Genomic DNA, 14,729 nt, shown 5'->3' with positions numbered 1-14,729 from the left:
TGATTGGATTTAAATCCTCCACCTTTCTAGTAATTTTTTATTTATCCCATATGTTTTTGGTCTCTTTTCATCCTTTCCTGCCTTTAAAAAGTTTTTATTGAGTATTATTAATGCTCCTATTTTATCTTCACATTGGCTTTTAATTTACCTCTTTAAAAAATATTTATCAGCTACTTGGGGATTTACAATATACCTACTCAACGTACCACAGTCTGCTTTATTATACCCCTTTTGCTATCGTGTAAGCACCGTACAGTAGTTTACTTCCATTCTCTCTCTCCCATCCTCTTTGATCTTGTTGTCTTTACTTCCAGTTGACTCTGTGTTCTTATAAAAACAAGAAACGAGGAAAACAAGAAGTGAAAACAATTTTACCTCTGTCTGTATTATTGTGTTTCTTTTAGATCATGAAACTATCTTTTAAAGTGATGAAAAGTAAGGAAATACAGCTTCTGTTTACCTTTATGTTCCACGTTTCCAGTGCTCTTCATTGTTTGGTATAGATGCATGTTTCCATCTGGTATCATGCTCCTCCCTGAAGAGCTTTCTTTAGAATTTCTTATAGCACAAGTTTGCTGGAAATGCATTACCTCAGATATTGTTTGCCTGAAAAAGCCTTTATGTTACCTTAATATTTTAGGCATTTGTGCTGAATATAGAATTCGGGGTTGACAGATCTTTTCCACCTTCATTTCTTTAAAGGCATGACTGTGATGTTTTCTGGCTAGCATAGTTTTTGAGCAGAAGTCTCCTGTGACTCTTATCTATGGTCGCCTAAATGTAATTTTTATTTTCCTTCTGCCTGCCTTAAAATTTTTCTCTTTGTCTTTAGTGCTCTGGAGGGAAGCTCTCTCCACTCTGCTGCCTTGCTCACAATCTTTCCTGTGAGCACTTGGGGAGACACAGTGCAAAGAGCTTGTGAGCGGGGGTGAAGTCCCCTCATGTCTGGGGACAGCTGCTCCAGACTTGCTAGCCCTCACTTAGCCTTCGCGAATCGACTAGAATGCTGAGTTCTTGTAACCCACTGGGATAAGATATCCTCTCTCTCCAGTGCTTTGCCACTGACAGAATATTTTGGGTTTCTTGTCTGTCCCTAGGGGAACTTGTCCCTCTTTGGATTTCTCTTTACTTTGTTGCTTTGGAACTTCGGTTCTCTGATGGGCTTAAGAAAATGCATGATTTTTTAGATTATTTGGCTTTTTCTCATTGTTATGGAGCAAACGGAATTTTTTTATGACTTTCCACGTTCTTCACAGAAATGGAGCCATTTCCCTATTTTCAATAGCATTCTTATTTCACAGATCTTTTCTTATCTCTCTAAGCATATTCATCAAAGAGTCTTTTATATTTTAAACTTTCTGGTTTAAATCTGCTCTATTATCTCTGTTTTCTCAAATTTCCTTTTTTGTTATTAGTGTTTTTATTTGCATATTTTAGTGTGTATTTATTGGAGTCTTCAAATCTCTGGTGGATCTTAGTTGTCCTTTCATTTTTAAGAATGAGGTCCTGAAAAGCGAGTAAAACGTCTGGGTACCATGCTGGGGCTTGTGAAATTGTGAGCATCCCTGTAGGGTGCTCAGATGGAAACCAGGGTGTTTTGTTTGGACACCCCCAAATGTCAGTATAAATATGACTCTTGGGCCACTTTCCACAGGAAAGGGTCTTCCCTTCTTCTGACTGAGGGGGGCCGTGTGTGTGTGTGTGTCTATGTGTGTGTTGTGGAAGGTGTTGAGGGCTGTACCAGCTGAGACCCAGGTACCAGGAGCAGGTGGAGAGGTCATTGTTCTATGAGTAGGCTTCATCGTTGCCTAAGACCTCAAAGTCTTGAACTTCTCTGTTTCAGTCTATTCAGAGGCCAAAACCTGCGGCCGTTTACATTGACATGGGAAGGTAATTGTCTCGTTGTGTGGCGCAACATAGGTGACCTGGTGGCTCTAACAGTTTGTCTTAGGACTTTGAAGCAATCCTCTATGTTAACCCCATGCTGCTGCCTTCAGGGGTGTCTGGTGCCTGCAGCTCCTGAAGCTTTCTGGGACTGTCTAACACACGCCAGCCTGTTCCTCCTTACCTGTGTTCTCCTGTCACAGATTTATGTTTTAGCTTTCTCAGTACTGTTAAGTCTGTTTTCATTCATTTATCTCCTTTTCACATATCCAGGAATTTTTGTTGACATTCCTCACCTACTTTTGGCTTTTACCTATTCTTGCTGTGGCTTTATGTCCTCGTATTAGTTTTGTTTTCATTTTTTAATGTAAACTATGTTTTATTTATACTAGTTTTTACCTTCTGTTTCACCTTCCACCCAAATTGGTTACTCCTCCCAATGAAATAGCAACTGGTGCTAATCCCTCCATTTAATTACCATGAGCTAACTAGCGTATCCAACCACTCCAAAATTTTAGTGCCTTAACACATGAAGACTTGGTACCTTGCTTCAGTCGTAGTACGGTCATGGGTGATACGGGTTAGTTCTGCTCCATGCAGTTGTTCTGGGACTGAGCTCCTCCAGGTGTTTGGGGATCTTTCCGTTTAGCCTGAGAATGGGGAAAGAACTGATGGTTGACGTGAGAAGGCTTTAGGGGCCAAACTTGAAAATGGGTGACTACATAATTTCTACCTATATGCATTGGCCAGAACTCAGTTACATAACTGCATTTAATGGCATAAGAGTCCAGGAAATGTAGTTCAACTATTTGCCCAAGAGAAAAAGGAGAACCATTTGACCTGTTAGCCATTCTATGCTATACATATTTTGCTAATTCCCATATAACTGCATATACATGCACACATACACGTTCATACACCCATATACTCACGAACCCATGTCTTTTTGTCATCATTGATTGTCCTATAAAAATGGGATTGTATTATGTGCATATTTTTCCATCTCCTGGCAAATCTCTTCCAACTCATTAGGTATAGTTCTAATTCTTTCTGTACAAAGGTTACATAATATTCCATGATGTGTTGTATCAAAATTAATTCAGCATTTTCTCTGTTGATAAGCATTTATTAAAAAAAAAGATGCCTTTATTGATATTTTGTTGGCATTTAGAAGAGAACAGAGCTAAATGTATGTGCTCATTTCTACATTTTAAAAATAGAAGTCTAGCATTCAAACTTGTGAATGAAAGCTAAGTGAAAGTTTATTTTCAGAGAATAAAGCTCTAATCATTGATATTTTTGGAGGTAATAATATAAAATATAATATTTTTTAGTTTTTTGTTTTCTACAATTATTTGTAGAAATAATAGTAACTGGTTTCTCTAGAGTCTCCAGAATCCTCAATTGGCTGGCCATACTTAGCAAATATTTTAGATGTTTGATGAGCACAAAGAAATGTTTTAACAAATTAATGTTTTGATACCCAATAACTATTTAACTGTACTTCATAATTTCCTTGCAAGCCTAAAAATACATTAATAAAATTTACAGTATAAATATTTAATTGCAACATTAACCATTATCTTTTCTAGGCACACAAAAAATTTCTATATTTTATATGACACTGTATTATTTCTTACAGATCAATTCCGTTGGTATAAGGAAGGTAAGAGTTCAGAGAAAAATATAAATAATTAATTAATTAATTGAATAGATATTAATTGAATGCCTGCTAAATTTGAGTCACAGCTGGGAGCTGAGGAAATAGCAAAGAACAGTAAAGACATAACGTGAGGATTGTTAAGTTAGTCATAGAACATTACTCGGGAATATTACGTAGTTAGTGAAATTAAGGGAAAAACAGAAGCCAAATAACTAGTGTGTTTTTCTATAATGTTAGCTACTGAGCAAGAGACAGAGAGAAAAATAGAGGTAATTACCCCATCTTGAATGCCTGCCATTTACCAAGCATGGGTTAGATTAAGTAGTGTGGGAACCATGACCTTTTTGAAGATAATTCTGTTGGGAGGTCAGCCAGTGTAGCACAGATTGGTTGTTTACCGGTGATTTCACTGGACGCAGAAGAGACTCGATTTCCTTACATAGTCTATTCCAGATATACCCCAGGTCAGCCATACTTTGAGCAGAACAATCAATTACGAAGTGAGCTCTTTGACCCATGCCTGGGGTACTGATAGTCCATACTGTGAGTGGAAGAGTTCTCCACACCATATGTGGCAGGATCTGATTGACGATCAAGTAACAAATCTGACATCCTGTAATAAATATTAGGGAGTCTAACTTGTATTCTTTTGCGAGAAAGGATATTTTAACTTTAATTGTGATGGATTGAATATGAATCCAGGACGTCTGGCATCTAAGGCAACATAAATGTGAGGTCAGTGTCAACATGTTTTTTGAAAACAAAATTGAGTGAACCTGACTTAGGCCTAACAGTATTGAGCTCACTGATTACCCTCCCATCTTGTCTTTCTTTTGTCGTGTACTAAACAGTATCCCACTATCTAACATGGGATAATTAGCGATCACTTGATGCTGTGATTGTTTTCATGAGGAGCCCCTCCGTGTGTGCAGAACCTCCCGCGAGGAGTGGCCTCACACAGTCAGTGATGACTTTCCTCAGTCTCTGCCATCAGGAGGCCTGGACATGTGGTTGAGCCACCGCGCCACCTTGCGAGAGCTGCCTAAAACAGAGAAATAAATAAGAAACGTCTGCAGGGCTTTCTTAGAAGATCCAGGCTCTTGAAATGATGGCAAAAACCATCCAGGGCTTCACGGGTACTCATGGTGTGGCCCTCATCCTTCTGTTGCTGCTTTCTCTTGGGCCTAGGGCCTGGCAGCATATAGAGCGCTCACTGAACCTCAGAGCAGCTCTTCAGAAGTCTTGATTTCTAGAAATTGCAAGTCAAGAGACCTGCGCTCCAGCGTGGACTTCATCATTAGTTGTCTCTCCTTGGACAGGTCAGATATCATGCCGGGTCTCACTTTCCCCATCCATAAAATGAGGAGTTAGGTGGCGTGTCCTCTTAAGTCCATCTGGCCTGTGTATCTCTGATCAACATTCTGCCTGTTCTAGTTGAACCTTCTCATCAGTAAGACTCTCAGCAGATCCCTTTTTATTACTGATTATTTAACGGTACTATTGTCCATTACTTAAAAATTGCCTGTCCAAGGACACCTATGATTTTTGGTTCTTGGATTGGCCGCTGGTATAATTATGGTTGTCATGCTTCCCTAGTTTCCATGGGACAGGTCACCCAGACCAGGAAGTCAGGAACTTACAGACTTGTGCTACGTATTCATGATCCTAGTTCTTTAGAAAGAATGTTCCAGTGGCAAAATTATGTTTCTGCTTAGGCTCCTTTCCTGGAGGGACAATAATGGAGGGTGCTCTTGTAAGAAGAGCCTGTAACCAATCTCACAATTAAGTTGGCCTTTCTTATATAGAACAAACAGTTGAGGAATATTACATTCGCCTGGTACAGATGGCACACATCAGATGGCCTTCCCTTGACGCTCTCCAGTCTACAGTGATGTTTGGAATGTTAGCCAGTGTGGATACAGGAGCAGCATCTTGTTCTAACGGTACCTATGATACCACCAGCCCCAGCAGACAAACAGCTTTATATCAAGGTTCCATTCAGTATTTTGATGCTAGACCAATATCATTTTAGCTCATACCTCTGTCATTCTTGGGCACCACAATTTTAAATGCAAACTTCTCAAGAAGTACATTTCCTTCATTCAACAAATATTTACCAAATATTTACTGAGTGCCAACTATACGCTGGGCACTGTTCTAGGGTCAGAGGAAATAACAGCGAAGTGAACAGAAAAATTCCTATCATATGGCAGCTTATGTTCTAATAGAGCAAGAGAAACAATAAATATGTAAAATATGGAATACATTAGGGGTGATAAGTGCCATGGAGAAAAATAAGGCAGGTAATGAGGTTAGGAAGGGCACATAGATTTGGCAGTTGGGGTGCGGGGTTCTATATTATACAAGGAGGTCAAGGAAAGACTTATGGAGAATGGGACATTTGAGCAAAGCCTTAACAGACATGAGGCAGGGAGTCTGGAAGGTCCATGGGGAGAACTTTCCTGTAAAGGAACAGCAAGTGCAAGAAGTTGAGGAGGGAGGAAGTCTGCTGTGTTGTCGTTAGGATGGGAGTGTAGTGAAAGGGAGAGGCGGTCGCAGCAGTAACGCGCCACCTTGTGTCAGGGCTTGTATGTCACTCTGGTGACTTGCTTTTTCCCTGAGTGGTATAGGAAGCCATTGGAATGACACGGTTTAGGTGTTTTCACTTACAATTCACTTGGTTTGACCTTAAGTTTCTCCATGTTTGCTCCCATCCCCATATGTATTTGTATCCTCTTTAAGGACTTTTTCTTGACTCTAAATCCTTTCAACTCAAAGCTCTGGAACTGACCTCCACCTACCCTATCTTTCTCACACCGCGCTTTCTGTTGCCCCCTTGACGCCTCCATGCCCCCATCCCATGGAGGAGGTGATGCACTTTGCCCCATCCCGCATCCCCCGCGGTCTCAGGGCTTCCGCATAACCGTTCTCAGCCGTGTGGAACGCTCTCCTCCCTGAGGGCTCAAGCTCTTCTTCTCCACACACCTCGTCCCTCCTCTTGCTGTCGTCTAGTTGTTCTCTAACATTCATTGAAGATGACTGTCACCCAGAGAACTACCAGCACCCTGGGGAAGCCAGGGGCCGCCTGGCCCATGTCCTGCTGCGGATTCACTCACCTCAGTGTCTGACACTTTGCCCTTGTTTGGTTCAGCCCCCTATGTCCACAGCCACAGCTTGGACCTCATTTTTCTCCAGGTATTGTCATCTCCAAAGTTTTAAACTCTAATTAGTGTGCAATGAGATGGACACGAATAAATGCAATTATACACGTAGCCCAGTCTCCAATCCAACTGTGTTCCTGCCCTCTCACCCTCGCAATACTACGTGTTGGCCTCCAGGGGGAGCTCAAACTCCCAGTCCCGAGGATGGACCGCCTTGGATCATGGATGCTTTGGGTTACAGTACCGGGGGGAAGCCGTGATTAAGCATGTGGATAATAGAGTCAGACATAGTTGTTCAAGTCCCTTTTCTTCCACCTCCTAACTGTGTAACACTGGGCAAGCTGCTCGAGGTCTCTGAGCCTCGCCAATAAAATGAAAATAAAAAGGTATACCTCACAGGGATGGATATGTGAGCAATAAATGACAGTATAAATGTAAGTGGAGTGTTCAGTATAGTGCTTACCAATAAGTGGGAGCCAGTCAGAGGCTGCTCTTCTTTGAGACAAGTAAAGAGGTTAAAGGCTATTATTGTTGTTCCACAGGGTGGTCTCGTGTATTTCCTTCTTGTTTCAAGCAGATCTTTAAACTTTTGAAAAGCTTCTGTTATGGTATTGCCGCACAGCTGCGAAGGGGTCTGTACCCTGTCTCTTCCTCTGCTACCCCAATTCTGGCCTCTGAGCCTCGCAGGACTCACGACCGGGCGAGGAGGACAGTGGAGTGGGCGGCTTTGCAAGCCTCCCAAAGCTGCACGACATTTTTTCTTCTTTGGAGTCACTGAACAGAGAATATATATGATACGTGTTCTCCCTATTTTGCACGTATATAGCTCATTCCTGGAGAGTGGCACAGAGGCAGTTATTGCTTCAGAACCGTTTAAAACAGTCACAGCCTTTTATTTTCACTTATTGATCATAAAATGCGGGGAAGGATAGTTCCTTTCAGAGCAGCATGCCAGGTTTCTTTAAGCGGCTGGAGCAGGACTCACGGCTTCCTCTCTGCCTCATCGCGCATCCATTCCTCAGACCACCACACACTGGCTTCTTCTGTTACAGATCCACTCAATCTGCTGGTGAGGCTGTTAGGGGAGGAAGCTCGAGCAGGGAGGAGGGGACCCCCATGCTGCAGGGGCAAGGTGTGAGTGAGCCTATTCAGAACCCTCCACGCAGAAGTGTGGAGGAAAGGCAAGGAATGCATTTGGACGATCCTTTAAAATATGAGCTATAAATGTAAATGTAAGTGCAGGAATAAGGTATATTTATATAAGGTATATCATACAATTCATATAGAAAAGGACAAAAAGCAAATGAGAGAGAGCTGTTAAAAAATCCAGCTTAAAACATGTTCACAGAAGTTAGATAAAGCAAACCAGTTGTGAAAGTAAAATAAATGGTTATTTACAAGGTGTTTAAAAGAGCTATACCTGAAACAAAAAAAATAAAAGTGAAAAAGATGAGCAAAATTTTATTGGGCAAACACAAAGTAATAGGATGGCATAAAATTTAATTTTTGGTAAAATGAATCTGAGGCAAAATGCAATAAGTAGTCCAAAAGGGAAATTTTCGCTATGATAAATAAAAAACGCAATGAAGATGAACACTACTTGTGCTTTTAGAGGCTAAATAATTTAACATCAAAATGTGAAGCAGAATACCCCATGACCCAACAGTTTTACTCCTGGATGCATCTCAACAGAAATGTATACTTCTAGTCACCTTTCTGGTACTAGAATGTACTAGAACATTCATAGCAGCACTTTCCATAACTGCCCCCGAATTGAAACTATGCAAGTGAGACTCACCAGAAGAATGGATAAATAAATGTGAAATACTCAGTAGTGGAATGCTATACAGCAGTGAAGAGTAATGTTCTGCATGCAGCAGTCTACATGGACCTCATGGTCAGAACGCTGAGCAAAAGCCTTCTACCACACGCGAGCACGTGCTGCATGGTTCTATTTATTAAAAGGAAAAGTGGAACAAAGAGAGCTGATCTCAGAGGTTGGAAGGCTGGATCCGAGCTTCTCTTTGAGAATAGTGGGGTGGTGACTAGAAGGGAGCGCTGTGGGCAGGGGCTGCCCTAGGTTTTTGTTACACAGGGATACTAATTTTGTGAAAAATTTTCAAGCCGTCCACTTGACTGGAGCACTTAAAAAAAAATTTTTTTTTAGTAAAATGTTTAAATATGAAGAAAAATTATCAAATACTGGAGAACTGTACAGAAAAATTATTTTAGAGATTTTAGCATACTGCTTCAGGCTTTTTGGTTAAGTAAAAAGTAAAAGTACTTTTGAATCATATAGCTATTTAGGTTGAATTCATGCATATTGGTATTATACCTTAAAATACATAAGTTATGTGTATGTATGTACTTAAAGACATTTTAAAAAAATTGTTGATACTATCTTATACCCAAAAGAAATCCTAAAGTTCCCACAATAGGAATTGTATAGGCCATATGACATTCTGAAACTACCATGTGGTAAACTAGATAATATTATTAATATTTTAAACAACTACAAAAATTAACCACTTCGGATGTATCTTAAATAAATATTTGGCCAATGATTAAATCCAGTGATAATTACAGATTATAATTAAGATTGTGTTTTAGAAAGTAAAAATGAGAAAAATAAATATTTGGTAAAAGCTTGTCCAGATGTCTAAAGCTGTATTCAGGGGCAACAGTGGTAGGTTCATAGTTTTAAATGCTTTGATTATTTAAAAAAAGAAAAGAAATTAATTATGTTTACAATTCAACTTGGCAAGACAAGTATAAAATAAACCTAAGGGAAGTATAAGGAATGAAGTAATAAGAGTAAAAGTAACAAATGGAGTAATTAGAAACTACGAAAGAAAACAATAGAGCTGATGAACAAATCTAAGTACTCACTCCTTGAAAGGAAAAAGAAAATAGCACAATGATATAGACAGATCTCTGGCAAATGTAGTTAGGAATAATTTAACACAAACAAAAAGAGAAAAAAGAAACCCAATTAGACAGAAAGTTTTTCAACATACAGTGCTTTATGTGATGTTATACCAGTATATAATTTTCAATTGCAACGTAAATATCGAACCTGGGAAATTATGATTACAAAGATTTCATTATGAGCAAAGAACCCTAATCAATGCAGAATTATTGGAGGGATTGGAAAGATGATCAATTCGTGGTTTAAGATCAGACAGTGCTTGTTTTATTCTAACTTCTAAAGAGGACTTCTGGGTGTGGCTTGGCTCTGCCAAGCACTCGAGTCACCATTTGACCTTGGTCAACCTGCTTAACCTTGTTGAGTGACTCTAGGAACCAATGAATGAGTGCGTGCATGCCTGAGAGGGGTGAAACAGCCTTCTCAGAGGTTATCAGAGACTTGTGAGGTGATACCTGTGAAGTTCTTAGCACAGGGGCTTTAAGTAGTGAGCATGCAATTAACAGTAGGTGTTATAATAATGCCTGATAACACCTAAGAACATCAAACGTCCTTTAGTGCATAAGACTCAAAGTATCAATGAGTAATCTTTTGATTTTTTTTTTCAGGTTATCCTGATCCAGGAAATTTTTCCTGGACAGAATATCTGGAAGCTATTCAGACTAATACAGTTCCTTCCAAAGTTTTTAAAATGGTAAGCTTGTATCCGTATAAACCCTCAACTTTAAACGATATCTGTGTTGAGTCGTGCCTCCGTGTGGCAGTTTTAAATTATTCTAACTTTTTCTTTTTAAATTCAAGTGTTATTTTCATAACCAGTTTGCTTCACTTTTACTTAAAAATACAAAGGAGGTGACTCATTTCCTGCTGTTCCTATCCCAGATGAAGGAGATGGTCTCCCTCCTTGAAAAGCGGGAGCCCTACGCCAGATGGAGGTGGTGTTGAGAGCCCCTCGTGACTGAGACCTTCATTTCCCACTCTCCTCGCCCCTGAGTGGGGGCTTGGAGCCTTCACAGTCTCAGGGACTGTTCGAATGTCAATGATGCCATAATAAAATAGGTGAATCGTAGCCTGTGTGTATGATAGTTTGATCCATTTTGAGGGAAACATTGCTTTTAGCATTTGTTAGAATACCAATTTTTGAAGTTCAAATTTGTACTTATATACTTATTCCAGGTTTGGACCAAGCGTAAATTATTTTGTAAGGCAAGTGTGTTGATAGTATAGAAATGCTTGGGTTTCAAACTCTGTCCCCTTGCAGCTTGTGGTGTGCTCCGGGCGCCGTGACTCGTCTCAATCAAAGTGTTATATTGTGAGCGCCTACACACTGTTTCATCTACTGAGAGTGTTCCAGGGACCAAAAGGGATTTAAAACAAAACGCTGTTTCATTTTTTCAAAAATTGATTATAAGAGGATGGATTAGGGGGAAGAAGAAAAATCAAAGTAAGAAGGCTAGAAGTTCTGGAGAGCTAGAAAACGTTTTAAGAATTCTGAACATTCAATGAGCAAAAACACCAGCTGCTAGTAGTCTCTCTTTCTCTCGCTTTCTGTCAAAACTTCCTTCTACTTTTCCCAGAGGAAAATTACAAGAAAATAAGGTAATGAAAAGACTTAGCTTAAAAAGGCAACTTCTAGACTCTGTCTTGGGTTTTTATGGACTCACTTCAAGGTATGTATCTTTGGCATCCGCAATACGAAACAATTACCACTGGTGTCAGGATGGTGACCTTGGAGAGAACAGAAAGGTTTTCAGAGATCAGAGACCTGACTATAGTCAGAATACTCCATTCAGTAGATGTAAAAATGCATTTTAGAGGGAAAATATGCTCCACAAAAATTGGAGAGAAACAAACCAGGTACTGGAGAAAGATTTAACTGTTGATTGCTGACATATTATGAGGGTTTTGTTTTCCTGTTACCATTTCTAGACCTTAGGAATTCAGTACACTTTCATTTACAGTGAAGTGAGTTGAACACTTTTATGGACAGTAGCTTTCAAAGTGAAATTTTTTGCCAGCCTGTAAACGCTCTCAGAGTTGTCTTTTGACTTTGATTTTGTTAAATTTCCTTAGTTTCGATGATTTGGTAAGTCCCAATATATTTTTTTCCCACTCCATTTTCTTTATTATTGCCTGAGTTTCCACCATTATGGACTCCTGGTTCCTAGCATTTTAAGACTTGGAAGAAACCTTAAAGTAACACAGTTTATTAACGTACTTATATTACACATGAAGTAACAAAATACAGGTTATGGCTTTGAATTACCTTGTTGTATGATCTGAAAGCAGTTTAGCAGTTGAAATTATATAGCTTTTATCTAAGTATATTTTAAAATGGAGATGTGTAAAAGATCCTGTTTATTCTTTCTAATTACTTATTAAATAATTTTGCCATCTAAGACATACACTCCAAAACTGGGCAGTGGGAATAGTCAATGGATTCTTAATTTATAAGGTTACTTTCAGAAAAAAAGGAAAAGTCTAAACCAATGGGTAAACTGTAATAAGATCTTTCTTTGAACCTTGCTGTGATTGGTAATGATTTTATGATTTAGTCTGTCTTTGTCTTTTTAGCTATCTTGAAAATGACCAAAAAATTCTTTATCTTCTCACAGGTTTTTATGAAACTGCAGAAAATAATATCCATGAAGTCCTATGTGGTCTTAAAACTAAATTTCAGTTGTATTAAAGATCTGAATGTAAAACTAGAACAATAATATTTTAGAAAAAATTCAGTGGCATATCTGAATTGCTGGATTTTGTGTGAATTTTTGTCCTTGTAATGTTATAGTGGTTGCCTCATGGTTTTCTGCCAAATATGAAACTTGAAGTTGTGGGTAAATGAAACCCCAGGTTACTTCGTGTTGCTACGATTGCAGATGTTGATGACCAAAGAACAGAGGTACGGTTTTATTACGTCATTGTGTTGGCAGTTTTTCTCACTTTTCCTGTGAGACTGGCTTCAGAGCTCTGACTTCTGGCAGAGTGCAGGAGTGAAACTTTGACTGACTGCATCTCCAGTCATGTGTCTTTGGGCAGAGAATTCCAGCTGATGTGCCTGTGAAATGGGAAATCTATAGATTAGACATGACTGACTTGAAGAGGGTTTCTAATACATTTCTGTTTAGATTTGCTGTTTAGACTTTATATATTATTCCTTTTCTTTTAAAGCTTTTTATTGGTATTATTAGATTTTTCTTGAAATTTTTGTCATTAAACACTTTATCAAGAAAAACTAAATCTTTGTTTTCTACTCTTCTTTGTCGGATCAAAAAATATAAGAGTGATGTCAGCATGATGGCAGAGTGAGCTTTCCCAGTAATCTCTCCTGCCACCATACAACAAAAAAGACATTCATACTCCAACAGAGGACATCCAAACACAATACAAAGGACATCTGAGAGGCCCACACAGCCATACGATGGAAGTCAGAGAGGCTAGAGCCCCCCTCAGAGGAGCTGGACCAGGATAAGAGAAAATTTTACTCCCTCCCCAAAAGACTGGGATCTGGGACCACAGGTAGCCTCCTGGAGGGAAGGGGTGGGGGAGGGGATGTACGTTTGTGGGAACATCAAAGGTCCCTGAGGGCCTCCATGTCCTAAGGGAATGCCCCCTACCCAGGCAAAAGCTAATGCAGGGGTGACCTCATCAAGCCAACACTCCAGGAGAGCAGATAGGGAGGGAAGAGTGAGAAAACCCTGAGAGCACACAGAAGAAAGCACCCCTCCCCTACTCCTACCCAGTGTGACTCCAGCACCTGGGATCTCTGTGGAATGCATAGGGCTCAGAATGTGTGGCTCTTGACCCCCACCCAGTGGCGATAGGTGGTAGCTGCAACCGAATAATACCATGATGTGCAAAAACAGAGCCCGCCCCGTAGCAGTATCAAAAATTATACTAAATCTCCAGACCAGCGAGAAAATGACAAGTACCCATAAATCAGTCCTGAGGACACAGAAATATGTAATCTAAATGACAGAGAATTCGAAATAGCTATTATCCAAAAAAGTCAAGTTAAAAGAGAATGTAGAGAAACAATTTAACAAGTCCAAGAGTTACTTCACAAAAGAGGTTGAAACTATAAAGAAGAACTAATCAGAAATATTGGAAATGAAAGACACAATGGAAGAAACAAAACAAAATATGGATTCCCTGAATGCTCAAGAGGACGTCATAGAACAGTGAATCAGTGTAATCAAGGATAGACATGTTGAAATGCTCCAGATAGAGGAGGAGAGAGAACTAAGACTAAAAAGAAATGAAGAAACTCCAAGAAATAGCTGACTCAATTAGGAAATGCAACATAGGAATTATAGGTATTCCAGAGGGAGAAGGGAAGGAGAATGGAGCAGAAAACTTGTTCAAAGAAATAATAGTAGAGAACTTCACAAAACTAGGGAAGGAGATGGAAATCCATGTGGAACAGGCTACCAGATCTCCTAGATTTTGTCAATGTAAAAAGACCTACTGCAAGGCATATAGTAGTGAAACTGGCAAAAATGAATGACAAAGAAAGAATACTAAGGACAGCAAGGAAGAAGAAAATAACCTACAAAGGAACTCCTATCAGGCTTTCCATGGATTTCTCTGCAGAAACCTTACAACCTAGGAGAGACTGGAATGACATATTCAAATCTTTGAAGGACAAAAACTTTCAGCCAAGAAATACTCTATCCAGTGAAAATTTCCTTCAGATATGAGGGAGAAATAAAAACTTTCTCAGACAAACAAAAGCTGAGGGAGTTCGTAGCCATGAGACTCCCCTCCCCCCCAGCTATAAGAAATCCTCAAGAAGGGCCTCATACCTGAAAAAAAGGGGAGAAAAGGGTTACAAATCACAGAGTAAGGAGATAAATAGGTAAACAGAATCAGAAAATTGTAGCTATACATCAGAACAGGTTAGCAAATACTCAAGAATACCATTAAAGATAAAGGGAAGGAAAACACCAGAAACAAAGATAATCTTGTCATTTTAATCACAAACTCATAACACAAGATGGAATAAGATGTGAGAAAAACAACTTAGAAGGAGAAGAGGAAAGGGACTGAGTCGGTTTAGTCTAATGATATAAGAGGCCATCAGAAAATGGACTAT

The 14,729-nt window shown here is 39.4% G+C and overlaps 1 protein-coding gene across 1 annotated transcript in view; it reads left to right on the top strand.

Annotated features, from left to right (window-relative positions):
• L3MBTL4 (L3MBTL histone methyl-lysine binding protein 4) overlaps window positions 1–14,729 on the top strand; it is a 306,581-nt gene that overhangs the window by 26,550 nt on the left and 265,302 nt on the right. The window contains 2 exon segments of the mRNA XM_070221201.1: window positions 10,243–10,328; window positions 12,426–12,536. Coding sequence (XP_070077302.1) covers window positions 10,243–10,328; window positions 12,426–12,536 — 197 coding nt within the window.

This window comes from Equus caballus, chromosome 8, assembly GCF_041296265.1.
Source record: "Equus caballus isolate H_3958 breed thoroughbred chromosome 8, TB-T2T, whole genome shotgun sequence".
NCBI classification, from domain to species: Eukaryota; Metazoa; Chordata; class Mammalia; order Perissodactyla; family Equidae; genus Equus; species Equus caballus.
This window is presented reverse-complemented; position numbering and strand designations above follow the sequence as displayed.